Source organism: Microtus ochrogaster, unplaced genomic scaffold (genome assembly GCF_000317375.1).
Source record: "Microtus ochrogaster isolate Prairie Vole_2 unplaced genomic scaffold, MicOch1.0 UNK27, whole genome shotgun sequence".
Classification (NCBI taxonomy): Eukaryota; Metazoa; Chordata; class Mammalia; order Rodentia; family Cricetidae; genus Microtus; species Microtus ochrogaster.
Genome location: NW_004949125.1, coordinates 3,303,311 through 3,320,647, shown reverse-complemented (window position 1 = coordinate 3,320,647; position 17,337 = coordinate 3,303,311). Strand labels below are relative to the sequence as shown.

At 49.0% G+C, this 17,337-nt stretch overlaps 2 protein-coding genes across 2 annotated transcripts; both read right to left on the bottom strand.

Moving 5' to 3' along the window:
- Positions 1 to 935: 935 nt before the first annotated feature.
- Positions 936 to 2,534, bottom strand: Fam220a (family with sequence similarity 220 member A). Its single transcript, XM_026789753.1, has one exon. The coding sequence runs from the start codon at positions 2,528 to 2,530 to the stop codon at positions 1,751 to 1,753; it is 780 nt and encodes a 259-aa protein (XP_026645554.1). The 5' UTR covers positions 2,531 to 2,534; the 3' UTR covers positions 936 to 1,750.
- Positions 2,532 to 16,569, bottom strand: LOC101982745 (small integral membrane protein 10-like protein 2A). The gene is made up of 2 exons (XM_005368025.3): positions 16,171 to 16,569; positions 2,532 to 2,607 (listed from the first exon to the last, which is right to left on the bottom strand). The coding sequence occupies exons 1-2, from the start codon at positions 16,354 to 16,356 to the stop codon at positions 2,587 to 2,589; spliced, it is 207 nt and encodes a 68-aa protein (XP_005368082.3). The 5' UTR covers positions 16,357 to 16,569; the 3' UTR covers positions 2,532 to 2,586.
- Between the last annotated feature and the right edge of the window lie 768 nt (positions 16,570 to 17,337).

Genomic DNA, 17,337 nt, shown 5'->3' with positions numbered 1-17,337 from the left:
CCTTCTTTGAAGTCCTACGACATTCTGTTCTGCTTCAAATTCCGGGACTGTAAGTGTGAGCCACCACGCCCAGCCTCCTTGGTGTTTTGAGGTCTCGTTACACAGTCCGGGCTGGCTGTAACCTCTAGGCTCTTCTGCTCCTCTGCAGCTCAAGTGCCAGTCACGAGTGACCCTGCACACCCAAAGCATGGGGGAGGCATGCTCACGTGGGCATGGTCGTGCACAGGTGTGTGTGGGCTAGATCAGCCTCGTGTCACTTCTTCCACAGCCTTTTTTAATGTGCCTTGGTATTTTGCCGTGGGTGTTGGGTGCCCTGGAACTGGAGTCACAGACAGCTGTGAACTGCCATGTGGGAGCTGGGAATTGAACCTGGGTCCTCTGGCAGAGCACTCCGGGCTCGTAAATGCTGAGACAATGATTCCAGCCCCACCCCCCACATCCACCTTTTTTCATACAGGCCCTCTCACTGGCGTGGAATTGGCTAATTAGGCTGGACTGGGTGGCTGGATGGCCGACAAACTCAAGGGCTCTCCCACCTCCGAGTGCTGGGGTTGGAGACCGTCGCAGCTACACTGGGTTGTTGTATATAGGTTCTGGGAATCAAGTTCAGGTCAGTCCTGCACAGAAAGCGACTTCCTGTGTCCCTAGCCCTTTGCTGTGTTTCCTGGAACATTCCTGCTTTGTAATCCAAGTTGGCCTAGAACTCTCAAATGAGCACAGGTTAGCCCAGAGCTCATGCCTCAGCCTCTTGAGTTGCCGGGCGTGTGCTACCATACTCAGCCATGCTGCACTACTTCAGAACCCACAAGAGAGAGGAGAGAAAAGGGGACAAGAGGGCAAGGAAGGCAGGAGCGAGGATGGGAGGGAGAAAGAGTTCAAATGTCAGGAAGACGACGACACTGAGAAAAAGAGGAGGAAACATAAGCACACACACAAAATCAAACATTTATTATGCTAAAGAACAGATTTTATTATTTTCCCAAAACACTAAAATAGCCCATGGCATAGTAATTTAGCACACAATATAAATGACATATACAGTCAGGTTCCCCTCCCCCACAGAGCTGTTCTTAACTCTCTCTTGGGTAGGGAGCTTAAAAATGTCCACTCTTTAGATGACCTTTATTAAAATTATCAACAAACCACAAGGGAGAATTACTTTAGAAAAAAATCTTAACGTAAAAGAGATCAGGACTCCTAGGTCTGGGAAACAGGAAACACTTCATTTACGATCTGTCTTCTGTCAGCAGAAGAGCCTCAAACTTCTCCATAGTGCCGCCACTGGAAACTGCACTCCAAGCGGAAGGAAAGGGGCACGTGAGGAAGGACGAAAGGCTGCAGGCCAGAGAGTCCATACAGTGCAGAAATGGCAGGACTGATCGTGACCACAGCAGGGCTGACAGGAAGTGGAGGAGGTAACCTAAGATCTCCACTTCCGTGGGACAGCCAGAGGTGAGCTGAGACAGGCGGCATCTGGGATGCTAGCCCTTTAGAACGGCTCCACGACGAAGAACTGCGCTAAATGGCTCTTGACTGACCTTGTACTGAGTAGATCGATCATTTCCTGGAAGGGTTTTCCCAGTTCTGAGTCTCTCCGAAATGATTAAAAACACGCTCAAAACCGTCTCTGCGTCAACCAGCGAGGTGTGTCTGGTCACAGCAACCAGAGCAGGAACTGAACGGCTGCAGCATACGCCAGATTTAATGCAAAAGAAACTGCAAGGCAACCTTTAAAATTAATCTGCTATTTTTATTGTTCTGCTTGTACCTTAGCTATGGCATCAGACTTGCTGATCTGGAAGACTGCAGAGTCAGTGACCCCACGACCAGCTGCAGAACATATGAAGTGCTTTTTAAGCTTGAGAATTTCCTCATGGTCTACTGTTTGCTCTGAAAACATGGGGTTTGAACCGTCGAGGGATACACATCTGGTCTCATCTTCTGGGAGAACTTCATAATAGGCATAAGCATATGGCAGCTGGCACAGCTCAGAATGTGGGTGAGACAGTTCCGAGCTGGTGCCTGGCCTCTCAGGGACAGCACTTAACAGTTCACCCTTCAGGAAACCTATTTCCCTCAGTTTTGGATGGTCTGGCCATCCTGACACCCACGACTCTCCTTTGGGGTACCATCCACAGCTGTCTGGCCAGTCACTTCCTAGAGCATCTCCGATGCCACAGGATACCCCTGCCAGATGTTCTTCCAAAGCAGATAACAGAACCTTCCTTACGGAGGCTGCTGGAGCCAAATTTCTTCCCGTTGATTCCTTTAGATACTGAAGCACTTGGTAAAGTATGAGGTCAGCCTCACTCTGGCCACGTTTCATTTCCAGGGATGCCACCACTGTGTCCTGTGACCTTCCACCAGCACCTGTGGCAGGCTCATCTGTCCAGGAAGGCACACATGCTGGGCTGGGGCTCCCCCTCAGGCTTCTCTTCTTAAGTCCACACAATAGTTTGTCCAAGTCACCTCCTTGTGACCACCTTACGTTTGTCAAGCAAGCACCCAGGGTCCCTCTTCTACCCCTCATGCTTTGCGGCTCTGATGCAGTGAGCTGGGGTGATGCCTGTCAGTCAGCGTCGGCCTTCAGTGGATCTCAATATGAACCTAGAAAAGATAACCAAATGAAAATTCTGTGACAGGGGGTTAGTAAAACATCCCACACACGCAGTATCATCAAACATTAGTTCCTTGAGGAGTGGGGCCATAGAGCTGAGCAGGAGCCAGAGAATGAGAGACACTGAGCACTGTCATAGCCAGCCTGGGCTCTGCAGTGAATTTCAGCATAGAGACAGAGACAGAAGGATCACAAGTTCAACGCCATCCAAGCCAGTCTGGGCTATATGGGGTCCTGACTCAGATAAATACATGAATTAAGTATACAAAAAGATACAAATAATCAATCCCCCAGCCCTAGATCTTATAACCCAGCCCCAAGTTAAGTCTACAAAAGAATTAATACTGTTAAGTTATAACAAACCAACCTGCCCACCAAAATGCTAAATGAGAGAGTTTATTTCCAAGTTAAAGGAAAAAATGTAGTCGTGGGAATCACTTCCTCAACATCCACTCCCTTCACCCCTGTTGAAGATGCTAAAGGCTCAAAATGTAACCAAGGGGTGGGAGCAAAGACTCCCGGGCATGCCCAGGATCCTCAGGGCCATCAGAAGGCATCTCCACACAAACCCTTGATTGCCTTGCATGAGGCAGCCAACTTGCTCAATGACAATAGGCCTGACCCAGTTAGGCAGCTGTTGCCTGCTGGATGCCTGTCTCCTCACCTTCCCTAACCCAGGCTATTAATGGCCTTGGGCACCTGACAGTCCAGACTACCAACACTTTGTAACCTAAAAATATCCTGCCCCCAATACTTTCCAAAGCAAGCTAGCAAGGCCAGTCCTAAGGGGGACAGGGAGGAGTCACGGTGAGTAGAGCAACTGGCTTGAGCAGGATCCTGTGGGCTGATAGCTCTAAGATGACCCAGCCCTGGGCTGTGGAGTGCTGTTAGGTGGATCCTGGTACTGATGGGCCCTGTAGGGGATCAGGCTAAAGGTTGCAAATTTCTACACACTGCTGAAGATGAGGAAAGGTGCCAACAACACCCTGCTGACTGAAGCTGACTCATGGCCACACGGAGCACACATCACTGACCAGGCAAGCATCTCTGCCTCACACCTGATCCTGCGAAGTCAGCTGTGCCCTACAGCCACACCTTGTCTCCTGGCCACACATCTGCTCAAAAGCACATTCAGTAAGGAGAAGCTACACACAGCTCTGGGGGAGCTGGGCAACTCGGTATCCTCAGGAAAGGTCACAGCTTCTCATGCCCTGTTATGGACCGAGCGTGGGAAAGCACTGAGCATTCTCTTCAGTCAGCATCCCACAGGCATGACGGCGGTGGCCCACAGGCATGACGGCGGTGGCCCACAGGCATGACGGCGGTGGCCCACAGGCATGACGGCAGTGGCCCACAGGCATGACGGCAGTGGTCCACAGGCGTGACAGTGGCGGCAAGTGCCACAGGGAATGAATGAAAGGCTGCTGGAGGTTTGCTAAAGAAAAGGGCAGAAAGGGACCTCAACAGCCAAGAGTATCTCAATGGGGCAGCAACCAAGGTCAAAGCCCAACTGGGGCTGCTGAACAGCCAATAGTCTGCCCAAGGCAGGCCCTGCACGGCTGGTGAAGGCAGGCTGGTAGCTCTGAAAGTCTCAAATGCTCACCTTTACCTGGCATTCAGCTCCTAGGATTTCTTTGCTACAAATTCAATCAGCTGCTCCCCAAGCCTGTCCCTGAGTCAGGTGCTGATCTGGATCCTAACGCGAGGACAGCAGAAGACAAAGCAGATGCAGTTTTCTTCCCAGTGAGTCACTAACGCACACGCACGGACCTCACTGTGATACCACCTAGAGGTCAGTTTACACCAACAAATCACTAACCCACACACTCGGACCTCACTGTGATACCACTCAGAGGTCAGTTTACACCAGCGAATCACTAACCCACACACACGGACCTCACTGTGATACCGCTCAGAGGTCAGTTTACACCCACGCCTCAGAGCATGCACCAAAGACAAACTGCTAAAGTGAGGGGCTAGAGGGGCCAGGCGGTTAAGAACTTATTGCTCTTCCCGAGAACCTGAGTTCAATTCCCAGCACTCAAAAAAAGCAACTCACAATTGCCTAGGGATCTAATACCCTCTTCTGACCGCCACAGGCACACACACCCACAAATAAAAAGTTCAAATTAAAATGAAAGTAAGGGCTGTAAAGGGCTCGATTCCAGTTCCATATCCAAGAGGAGGGTGGCTTTTATTCCCAGCACGGGGGAGGTGCAGACAGGCAGATCCTGAATCTTGCTGGCCAGCCAGCCTAGCCTACTGGGCAGGTTCCAGTCCAGTGAGAAAGAGACAAGATGGACAGCAGGAAAGACGCCGGAGGTTGTTCTTGACCTCCACATACCCGAGCATTGCCCCCGAAAGTTAAAATGTCCACGTGTTGGTGCATAGCTGCACTCTCAGTACTCAGGAGAGGGCAGAGAGAGGAGGATCATTGAGTTCAAGACCATCCTCAGCTATTCATTAAGGCTGAGTCCAGTTTAGGGCTATACAAGAACACGTCTTTAACCTTCCTTCAAAATAAATCACAATAGCAGAGGGCTTACCCTGACTTGCACAAAGCTCTCAGGTGGTTTGGGTTTTTTGTTTTGTTTTGTTTTTGAGGCCAGAGTCTCACTATGTAGCTCTGGGTAGCCTAGAGCTCATTATGTAGGCCAGGCTTAAGTTCAATGAAATCTACCTCTCTCTGCTTCCCAAACACTGGTGTGCATCGCCAAAACGGGCTAATTTATACTGGCCCTTGATTTGATCTCAACATCAACACACACACACACACACACACACACATACACACACAGTTAAAATGAGCCAAGTGTTGTGGTACATGACTGGAACGCTAGTATGGAAGAGACCAAGACGAGGAGGCTTTCCAGTTTGAGGCCAGCATGGACTACATGGCAAGAAATCCACCATAAAAACATACAAGCTGAGCCGGGCAGTAGTGAGAGGCAGAGCTGTGAGTTCAAGGCCAGCCTGCTCTACAGATCGAGTTCCAGGATAGCTAGGGCTAGTACACAGTGAAACCCTGCCTTGTGAATCTGACGCCCTTCTCTAGTCTCCAAGGGCATCAGGCATACAAATGAAGCATATATATTTGGGTACTTATACATACACATAAAAACTGAAGCAAGCAAACCAACCATTTTTAGTTCAAGTCTTGCATAGAATATATGGTTCAGTTCCAGGACAGCCTGGGGTATAGTCAGAGCAGGGGTGGGGAGTGAGGGGTGGGAAGAACTGTCTCAGTAAAAAAAGTAGAATTGGGGAGATGACTCAGTGGGTAATATTACTGCCTGTGCTAGCATGAGAACCTAAGTTCAAATCTCCCACACTTAAACAAAAAACACTCTGAAAAGGTGGGTGTGAGCACCTGATGTGGGAAGGTCATTTGTCAATCTGTTGTTTCATTGGTTAATCAATAAAGAAAACTGTAGTAATAAGAGCGGCGGGGCTGTGTCCCCAGCACCCCGGCCGCCTGGCTAGCTTATGCCCCAAAATAACAACACACAAATTGTATTCTTTTAAACACTGCTTGGCCCATTATATCTAGCTTCTTCTCGGCTAACTCTCGCACCTGGACTAGCCCATTTCTAATAATCTGTGTAGCCCACAAGGTGGCTTACCAGGGAGATTCTAGCCTACGTCCATCCTGGATTGGAGATTCATCACATGTACCCGGGAGAGTGGAGCATGGTGTCTCTGCTCCAGAGAGCAGAGCTGTCGAGTCTGAGCTCACTTCCTCTTCCTCCCAGCATTCTGTTCTGTTTACTCCTCCCACCTATGTTTTAACCTATCAGGGCCAAGCAGTTTCTTTATTGCTTAACCAATGAAATCAACAGATTGATATATGACACTCCCACATCAGAAAACTGCTTGGTCTGATAGGTCAGAAAATTAGGTAGGCGGAGTAAACAGAACAGAATCCTGGGAGGAAGTGAGGCAGACGCCATGCCTCTCCTCTCCAGGGCAGACGCAATGAAGCTCTAGCCCAAGATGGATGTACACTAGAATCTTCTTGGTAAGACATCACCACGTGGTGCTACACAGATTATTAGATATGGGTTAAAGCAAGATATGAGAGTTAGCCAGTAAGAGACTAGAGCTAATGGGCCAAGCAGTGCTTAAATGAATACAATTTGTGTGTTGTTATTTCGGGGTATAAGCTAGCCAGGCGGCTGGGAGCCGGGCGGTGGGAACACAGCCCGCAGCTCCCTCTACCAGCACCTGCAACCCCAGCATTTCCAGGATGGAAACAAAATCCCCAGCGGTTACCCCTGCTGAAACATTGAGCTTCCAGTTCAGTGAGATGCTTCTTAATGCACACTTGGAAGCACGCATCTGCACTTGGGCACACGCATCCACACTCATGTACACGTATCAGACAAACAACTACGCACACACACAACCCCCCCCCACAGATACCCACAGCAACATTACTCATAATCAGATAGTGACAACAACCCAAAGGTCCAGCAGCCAACGGCAGGTTCTCTGGAGAGTGGTGACTACTATAGACTCCAAGTGGGATCCAGCAGTGGAAAAGCACATTGGGGAAGAAACTGGAGCCATCTAAGTGGCATGCTCACACTAGAGGTGGGGACATCTAAAAGGGCTCTTATCAATTCTTTTTTCCTTTTCCTATTTATTTACTTATTTATTTTAGACTCAGAGTCTCGAATAGCCAGGCTGACCTCAAACAGGCCATGTAGCTGAAGCTGACCTTGGACTCCTACCCCTTTCTTCCACCACTTGAGTACTGGTGCTACGGGCCTAGGACATCTTGCATTGGTTGGACACGGTGCTGGGGGTGGAACCTAGGGTTCAGGTCATGCTAGACAAGGTCCTTTCTACCAGGTCACAACCACGGACTTGTTGCTACTGCCTTTGGGCTACCGCTTATCAGCCCTGCAGTACCTGGCTTTGAACCTGTTTTCAAACCTCTCAGGTATATATCCAGAAGCAGACATAGTAGACGGTGGGTTCAGTCGACATTCAACTGTGTGAGAACCACCAGGCTCTCACAACAGCTGAGCACTTTACAACCTGACTAGCAGCACGCAAGGACGGAGGACACACACCTTCCCCAGCATCTGCTCCTGCGACCTCTCCTCCCGCCTTCCACCTTGACAACAGCCATCCTAACAGGTGTGGAGTGACCTCCCACTGCTCCTGAGTGAATCTGCTTTCTCCTGGAGTCCAGGATCTTCTGAAGGACATACTGGCCATCTGTATACCTCCTCAAAGAAATCTCTACGCCAGCTCTTCCAATGACTGGATTGAGCTATCTGGTTTTTGTTTTTTCTTTTCTAATTGTAAGAGATCTTTCTCTATTAAGTGTTAATCCTTTACCAAATTAATTCACCAACAACTGCTTTCCTCCATTCCGTGGGTGGTCTTTTGGACTTTCTTCCCCAGGGCCATGCTGAGCTAACATTTGACCACAGAGCTGCATACTCAGCTCCTGCAAATTCATCCTTTTTTTTTTTTTAATATTTATTTATTATGCATACAATGTTCTGTGTGTATGCCTGGAGGCCAGAAGAAGGCACCAGACCTCACTACAGATGGTTGTGAGCCAGCATGTGGTTGCTGGGAATTGAACTCAGGACCTTTGGAAGAGCAGGCAATGCTCTTAACCACTGAGCCATCTCTCCAGCCCCAAATTCATCCTTTTCCATGTAGAAATAGCTATTTATTCAATTTTATTGCATCCTAAAAAACTATCAAGGAGTGAAGAAACTGATTCTTTCCTCCCCAGGTACAGACAAAAGAGGGCTGGAGCCCAGAGTCCAGCACACACCAAATGCAACCCCAGAAGTAAGCAGTTTTGGTTTTTGTTTGTTTGGATCTTTTGCTGTTTTTTTGTTTGTTTGAGACTAGGTATCTCAGTGTAACCTTGGCTGTCCTAGAACTCACTCCATAGACTAGGCTGGCCTCAAACGCATAGAAATAGTCCAGCCTTACCTCCCAAGTGCTGGGATTAAAGATGTGCACCACCACTGCCGGCAGCAGCTTTTAGCTGATTTGTTACCATCACCTCATATTTGATGGATCTCTTTTAACATTCGCAAAAATAGAATGAGTTCACATACAGAAACAAGTCAAGGAGGCTGCAGTGGTGACACAAGCTTGGGATCCCAGGACCAGGAAGACAGGAAACTGATCTGGAATTCCAGTAGCCTGTGTTACAAAATGAGTTCTAGGTCAGTCTGGTGAGGCTGTCTCAAAACAACTAAGCAAAATGAAACCGACTCCAGAATACAAAATCCAGGTAAGAGGGAGGGGAGATGGCTCCGGGGTCAAGAGTGTTTGCTGCTCCTGGAAAGGACCCAAGTTCAGTTCCCAGCACCCACACCGGGTGGTCACAATCACCTGTAACTGCAGATCAGGGGATCTGTCACCATTTTCTGGCCTCCACAGGCATATAAACACACATATACAAGCACATACACACACATACGCATTAGGGGGAAAAAAAGAATGTAGATGCTGGGCCAAGTGAGAAGGCGCAGCAGGAAAAGCCACTTTCTACCAAGCCTGAATTTGATGCCCAGGACCCACATTACAGAAAGAGAACTGATTCAAATTACTCTCCTCTCTAGTCTACACACACACACACACACACACACACACACCAAGGAAAAGCAACAAAGGGAGCTGCTCCAATGCACTTTGCACAAATCTACCATTTCCTTCCTGCTCACTACTCTAGCCTCCAGCTTCCTGCCGTTTCAGGCAAGGCCCACATGTGGGTCCTGGTGACAGCTCTGCCCTGTCTACACGCTGCACTCCTCCGACTCAGACATCAATGCCGCAACAGCCTTCACCTTCACCAAGGTTTTGCTAAAGTGTCCCCTTCTCAATGAGCTCTTCTCTGTTTTATTCAGAATGCTAGCCAGCTCACCTTCCTCTCAGAAGACAAAAGAGATTTCCATGGGATGGAGAAGTTCTGAGAATGGGTGGAGTGACAACTGCCCAGTATGGAAAGATATTAATGTCCCTGAATTATACACTCAACTAGTATGATAAGTTATTTATTTATTTATTTATTTTTTTTGAGACAGGCACGGCTGAGGCTGACTCTGAACTCCTGATGCCCCTGCCTCCAGCTCCTAAGTGCCGGGATCATAAGCTTGCACCACAATGCCCAGCTTGCAGGATTAGCTTTGTTGTGAATTTGTCCTCCCTTAGTGTCTCTACATGCTGGGTGTGCGGTACAATGTCTGGTGAAGCAAAAACATATTAAATACAAGGGGGAAAAGATGTCCAAGAGGTGAGAGGGTACTGAAACCCATGAAACTATGGATTTAGAAAGAGGTTCAGAGAGGAGACAGAGTAGGCTGTGGCCTGTGACATAGCTCAGTGGGGAAATATGCTTCCTGCTGACTTGAGTTTGGACCTCAGGACCCACACAGTAGGAGACAAGGGACTCCTGTAGGTTGTGCTCTGACCTCCATACACACATTATGACATCCCATGTGCACAGGGGTGCGCACACACACACGTGCACACATGTGCATATATGTATACACACAATAAGTAAATAAGATGTAACAGAAAGAGAAGACTGGCTCTAGGAGCCAGGGATGTAACTCAATAATCAAGAGGCCATGGGTCCAATCCCTAGTACTAAAGAAGTGGGACAGAAAGCCAGGCGGTGGTGGCACACACCTTTAATTCCAACACTCACGAGGCAGAGGCAGGCGATCTCTGTGAGTTTGAGGCCAGCCTGGTCTACAGAGCTAGTTCCAGAACAGGCACCAAAGCTATACAAAGAAACCCTGTCTCAAAAAACAAAACAAAACCAAAAACAACAACAAAAAGGTGGGAAAGAGCCAGGTGGTAGTGGAGCACACCTTTAATCCCAGCACGAGTGAGGCAGAGGTAGGCAGATTTCTGTAGGGCAGCCTGGTCTGACAGCCAGGGCTACACAGGGAAACCCTGCCGCAAATAAATAAACAAATAAATAAATGAAGGGGAGGAGGTTGATGAAGAGCATAGACGGCAAAGGTCCGAAGGCTCGCTGAGCACAGGGCGGCGAGGGAGAAGGTACGGGTGAAACAAGGACATCTCTTGGTCCGGCGATTATCATCAGCCTTTACAGTATCTTTTCCGTTTCTTTTAGGCCTTCTCTTTGGGTGACACGAGACTAAGACACTTGATCCATGTTTCTCAGAGGCCACATAAGTGAAAAGTTATAGGCAGGACTTGCTCCAGCAGGTATTCATGATACCGGTTATGTTTGTTGGTTTGTTATTGGTTTTGTTTTTCAAGACAAGATTTCTCTGTGTGTCCTTGGCTCTCCTGAAACTCGTTCTATAGACCAAGCTGGCTTCAAAGTCAGAGATACACCTGTCTGGGTCTACCGAGTGCTAGGATTAAAAGCATCCACCACCACCACCTGTTTTTTTTGTTTTGTTTGATACTAGTTATTTTTAATTTTTATTTCAGTTGGGGAGGAGCAAGGTCTCATGTAGCCCAGACTGATTTTTGAACTCCTGATCTTCCAGCCTCCACCTTCCAAGTGCAGGAATTACAGGTATATGCTACCATGGCCCACCGATTGCTTTTATTACATGTAGTGAAGGGTATAGAGTCTCATTTTGTTGTTTTGTTTTTTGAGGCAGGGTCTTCTGTGGGTAACCCTGGCTGACCTAGAATTCACGGAGATCCACTTCCCTCTGCTCCCAAAGACTCTCACTTTCTACCATCTGTCTTCCCATGCTGTATGAAACAGTGGGATGTTAATAACCTCAGAAGATTGAGCTTTGCTTAGAAACAGCACTTTCTTTTCTTTGTTTTTGCTTCGTTTAAGGCAGAGAAACTGGCTGGTCTAGAACTCACTTTGTAGACCAGAGTGGCATTGAACTCACAGAGATCTGTCTGCCTCCGCCTCCTGAGTCTTGGGATTAAAGATGTGCCTGGCTTTACTTTTTAAGATTTATTCTTTTATTTAATTATATGGCTGGGGGTGGCAGGTATACTCACAAGAGTACAGTGCCTTCCAAGGCCAATAGATCCCCTGAAGCAGGAACCACAAGCTGTTGTGAGCCACCAAGTGTCAGTCAGTGCTGGATACCAAACTCCAGTCCTCCGCCTGTCTGATCCCTTTTCTATTTTGGGACAGGGATCTTGTCACTATGCTGCCCACACTGACCACAAACTGGCTAAGGAGGCAGTTCAATCGGCCAAGTACTCACCAAGCACGAGAACCGGAGTTCCATCCTCCAGAATACACAGGAAAAAGCCAAGCATGGTGTCACATGCTTATAATCCCAGCACTGGGGAGCTGGACACAGGAACATTACTAGAGACATGAAGATCCCTGAGGCTCCCAGGTCTGTCAATATAGTCAAATTAGTGAGCCTACAGCCAATGAGAGACCCTGTATCAAAAAATCAAGAGGCTCACACCTGAGGACAGACACCCAAGGTTAACCACTGGCCTACACACACATACATACATGCATGTTCATGCTTGAACACACACAACACACTCACACGGCCCCAACTCCTGAACTCAAGTGATCTTCGTGTCTCAGCCTCACAGGTAGCTGGGATTACAGGTACACGCTTGTCTGCAAACAGCGCTTTCACGCTTTCTTTTTTTTGGCTACATTTGTTTGTGGGTGGAGTCTATGTACATGATCAGAAGATAATCCACAAGTCATTCTTTCCTTTGACCAAACATCCACATTTCAAAATTTTAAAATAAGTAAAAATAGTTTTTAAAGATTTAGTTTATGTGCATGAGTGTTCTGCAGGCTTGTGTACCACAAGCACGCATGGCACTTAGAGCTGGGACTGGGGTTACGCATGGTTGTGGGCCATCATGTGGGTGTTGGCAACGGAATCCGCGCCCTCTGCAAAAGCAGCAAAGCTCTTAACTGCTAAATAACCCTTCTGAGTCTACAAATCCCTCTGCATCTATTTTCTTGTTCAATCACCTCTCAGACTAAAGAGCTGTTAGCATGTGCTAAAATGCCTCACCACTGAGTTAGGGCTCCAGCTCTGTGGTAGACTTAAAGGGCCTTAGGTTCCATGCCTAGCACTGCCAAAGGGGTAAGGGAAACCCCAGTGCCCTATGAACAAGAGATTTAGGTGTAGGGTTAACAAAACTCTGTAGGGCCCAATGCTTTAACCACATTCCCGTTCCCCTGACACAGACCAGAATGCGATGATGGAGGGGAAGCTGGTGAGCTGGTGGGGTCCCTCAGTCAGGCTAAGTTCTTACTGAGAACAGAACGCTATGATGGAGGGAAAGCCGGTGAGCTGCTGGGTCCCTCAGTCAGGCTAAGTTCTTACTGCACTATCCTTACCTGCAGGTCAGAACAGTAAACCCTCAAGCTAGGCTCTGTTAGTGATTTCTCACAAACTAACAAAAGTCCTAAAGCCTTCAGGGGAGCCTAAAGCATCCAATATAAAGATCTCAAGAATGGCACTGTGCCCCAGAACGCTCTCTCTCCCTCCTCAAATATGAAAAGGCTGTGTTTCAGGTCCAAGATCAACCTTACATGGTTGGGCAGCAGTATGTACCTTGAATTCCAGCACCTGGGGAAGAGGCAAGTGGGTCTCTTGGAGTTTAAGGCCAGTCAGTCCACATAAGTTTGTTATTTTGTTTTGTTTGGTCTTGGTCTTTCTATATAACAGTCCTGGCTGTCCTGGAACTCACTCTGTAGACCAGGTTGGCTTAGAACTCACAGAGATCTGCCTGCCTCTGCCTCCCGAGTGCTAGGATTAAAGGTGTGTGTCACCACCACCTGGATACATAAGAGTTCCAAACTGGCCTGGGTTGTATGGTGAGAGCCTGTCTCAAAAGGAGTTGGGGAGGAGAGGAGAAAAGATGACTTTTCCAAAGCACTCGGTGAGACTGTCTTTCCCTCTACCTGGGCCCACATCTGGTTTCCCAGATTCTCTAGAGCTGGATACACCTGAACCATGCCTCCTCTGGAGCCCACTGAGCTGCCCTCGCTACTGCTGGGTCTCACTCACTGCTCACATCACCCCGGTTAGAGATCTTGTCTCCCTCCCCCAAATGTGCTTGCCTTCAATCTGCATAGTGCACACTCCCCGTGATGAAATATGGATTTGAATCACCTTTCCAGAGATGATCTCACTGTCCTACAAACAGATGCGCCATTAGGAAACACTGGGAATGGAATCTGCCGTTGTTTACTGCTTAGAAAACAAACGAGCCTTCAGCACTCCTGTGGTGCAAGGTTACAAAAGTTCCCCCAGAAAGGACGGTAGGAATGTCTCTATGGAGGAGGATATTCACCATACTTCAGGAGCAGGCAGGGAATGGCTGCAACCGAGTAAAGAGGAGAGCATAACAAAGTCTAGTCCGTCATCCAGGTGCAAGCTGGGTGAGGGGCGGTCACGCACACACGTGGTAAGGATAAGCACGTATGTGCTGTGCTGATGGTTAAGGATGACAGGATGTGCCTTACTGCGTTCAGAAGACTTCTCTAGGGAGCCCTCATAGCTAAGCTGTTAGGGAGTGTACCGCTCCTGCAGAGAACTGGAGTCAGAGAGTCCAGAACTGCCTGTACCTACCACTCCAGGACAGCCAGAACCTCTTCTGGCCTCCTCCTGCTGCAGATACACACAGACACATCATACTATGTACACAAATGACAGATCTGACCAGTGGGAAACAGATGGAGAATACACACAAATCCAGGCCAGCAACTGGAGCAGTCTGGACTGGAGAAGGGTACGAAGAAAACTGAATACGAGAGGAAGTGTTTCGGGTTTTGTTTATTGGGATAGGGTCTTGCTACCTAGCCAGGGATGACCCTGAGGCTGATTCTCCTGCCTCCACCTCCCGAATGCTAGGGTTACAGACACAGATCATGACACCCAGTTTATGCAGGACTGGGGATTAAGATCAGGACACTTGTGCATACCAGGCAAACACTACCACCTGAGCTACATCCCTAGACTGTTTTTAATGGTACAAAAAAAACAGCAATTCAAGACTACATAACATACAGCTTTCTAAATTACATAGTTTCTAAATGAGCACAAATCCTATCTAACTCTAGACACCAGATTCCAAAATGGGAACTTGATGGGCCAGGCACGGACTGCTGTTTGCAGACTCTGAGCTAACATCAGGATGTCTGACTTCTCTCAGAGGAGGTGACTAGAGCCGGCAGAAACACCAGGGCCATGTTTCTACAGGTTGGTAATTGGCAAGGACACAGGCTTTGTGGTTTATCTCCGTTCCCATACCCAGCACTCTTCACTCATCTGTGCCACCTGCTCTGGAGGTTTGCTGTTTCTGCCCCCGCGGCCTGGGATCACATAAGATGTCACAAGCCCTTGTTCAGGTGCGATGTCCTGATTTGGGAGCAGAAATACAGCTCGTTAGGTAGCGTGCTTGCCTGGTGTGCGGGAAGCCCCGGGCTCATCCCAGCAGCAGCTCATCACCAGGTACACTGGTGCACAGCTGACACCTCTCACCACAAAGTAGGAAAGGTATTCTGAGTTTTAAAATTGGTTTTCCTTAACTTGTTTTATTGAATTTGGATCAACATAACATACTTGGCTTCGGATCTCACATGGCCTGTAACCACCTGTGTCAGGGACCATACATACACCAAATCCATTACACTCTAATTTGACCCAACCACAGAAAAACCAAGTATACTACTTCGAGCGGGCTCCACTGCACACCAGGGAATGACATATGTACAGTCTGTCTGCGGCCAGGGTGTTTTCCTTGCCTAGTAGCAAATGCAAAGTACTCACCGGGTTCATCTCCAGAACCACAATAAATAAATAAATCAATCAATCAATCAATCAATCAATCAATCAATCAATCACGCAACCCTGCCAGATTATATGCTTCCCAGGGGTGGAGCTGAGTCCTCTCCAACCCAGCCTGTGCCACTCCAAAATGTGTAAACAGAATCCAAGGAAGCTCCCTATCCAGCCTCTCTCTTACTTGAGACGGGACGCCCCAATCGGCAGGCCCTCTCTCCGCTAGAGAAAAGTGTTTTGTAATTGGATAGAGACGTGCCAGCCGTTCCCAGCAAACGCGGCCTCCAGAATGGTGACACAAGGCACATGCTGTTTGTTACTCCAAATTGTTTCAGGCCTCTAAATTGGTTTCACCTCATTTTCTCATCTTCATCCCCACTGCCTCTTCTAACCCCTGGCCGGAACAAATCGGATACATTGGTCAAAACACCATTAACTTTCCATCTAAAGGTACAAGGATAACAGAATAAACCTTCACAAAGTTTGGGGAACCAGAATTCACATAAGAACTCGCTGCTACCGGATCGCCAACAATTTGTCATTTTTAAGGACAAAGCGTCCTAAGGGACCTTCCTGTCATCTTTCCTCGGACCCCACCCCCAGATGTAGGACCTGTTCTCTGAAGCATCGTCTATGCAGAGCGGGGTTACGGAAGGGCAATGCACGCTGCTCGGTACGCGCTCAGCCTCCGGCAGAAGGCACGAGCCCCCCAGCACCTGCATCCCATGGAGCCAGGTGGGCAGGGCCGCGCGTGACCCAAGGATGCCGAGGGCGCGGCTCACCTACCTGCAGGCGCACGTTGAGCATCATGGAAGCCACGATGTAGAGGTAGGGAAAGTTGATGCGCAGCCGCCAAGCCAAGTCAAAGAAGATGAGCAGCGTGCGGGTCAGCCCCTTGCAGAAGACCCCATAGGAGCGGGCGGCGGCCGAGCGCGACAGCCGGACAGCCAAACCCGACAGAGCCGTCGCCATATAGAGACCCGCGGCGCTCCCACTGCCCGCCCGCCCTCCCTCTCCGCGCCGCGTCGCCCAAGGCCTCCTCCCAGGGCCGCTGTTCAGCGCTCAGCGATCTCAGGGAGCGAGGGAGACCGCGGCGAGGCCGGCGGGAGGGCGGGCCGCGGGGGAGCTGAGTCTGCGCGTCACTCTCGGGAAGCGCCTCCGCGAGCTACCACCTAGATCCCCGGCCCGGCCGCGCGGCCTGACGTCACAAAGCCGGCCCGCGCCTGCGCAGGCAGCAGACTCCGCCCCGCGCCCCGCCTCGCCGACCGCTTTCCTAGCGAGTAAAGTGCGCGTGCGTACGAGAATGGAGTCGCTGCGTTGCGTCCTGGCGCCCTCTAATGGTGAAGCCGATGATAACAACTAGAGGAAAAGTCGGGCGTGGCGGCTCTAGCCTGTTAGTATTACAGCGCTCAGGAGGCTGAAACAGGATCTGAGCTCCCTGACAAGGCTCCGTCTTGAGAAAGAAAAAAGAGAGAAAGAAAAAGCAAAGCTGAAAAGATGATTCCGCGGTTAAGAGCGCTTGCTGCTCATCTACTGGACGCTGAGTTCGGTTTCCAGTACCCATATTAGGTGGCTCACTACCACTTACAATTTTGGCTTCAAGGGATCCATGTCGTTCGGCCTTTGCGGCATTTGCACTCACTTGTGCATGCATATACTCAGATACACATTCACATAAAAATAAATAAATAAATCTTTAAAAAAAAAACAGGAAAGAGATGGACCATGGCCATCCATGGTCACAGGTAATTTTAGATCACATATTCTTAAAATGGTTACAGTGAGGCCAGTGAAGTGGTGAAGCAGGTAAAGGCACCTTCCACTACTCCTAAGGGCATGAGTTCGATTCCTCATACCCTCACCGTGGGAGGACACAACTGAAGTCCGACGAGTTGCTCTCTAGGCTGGCACAGAAGCTAGAGTTATCCTGGAAGAGGGAACCTCAATTGAGAA

Excerpts from the sequence above, each read along its gene's own strand:
- Fam220a (XM_026789753.1), bottom strand. The coding sequence starts at position 2,530 with ATGAGGGGTAGAAGAGGGACCCTGGGTGCTTGCTTGACAAACGTAAGG.
- LOC101982745 (XM_005368025.3), bottom strand. The coding sequence starts at position 16,356 with ATGGCGACGGCTCTGTCGGGTTTGGCTGTCCGGCTGTCGCGCTCGGCC. Across the intron at positions 2,608-16,170 it reads TGCTCAACGTGCGCCTGCAG|GTTCATATTGAGATCCACTG; the intron begins GTAGGTGAGCCG and ends TATCTTTTCTAG.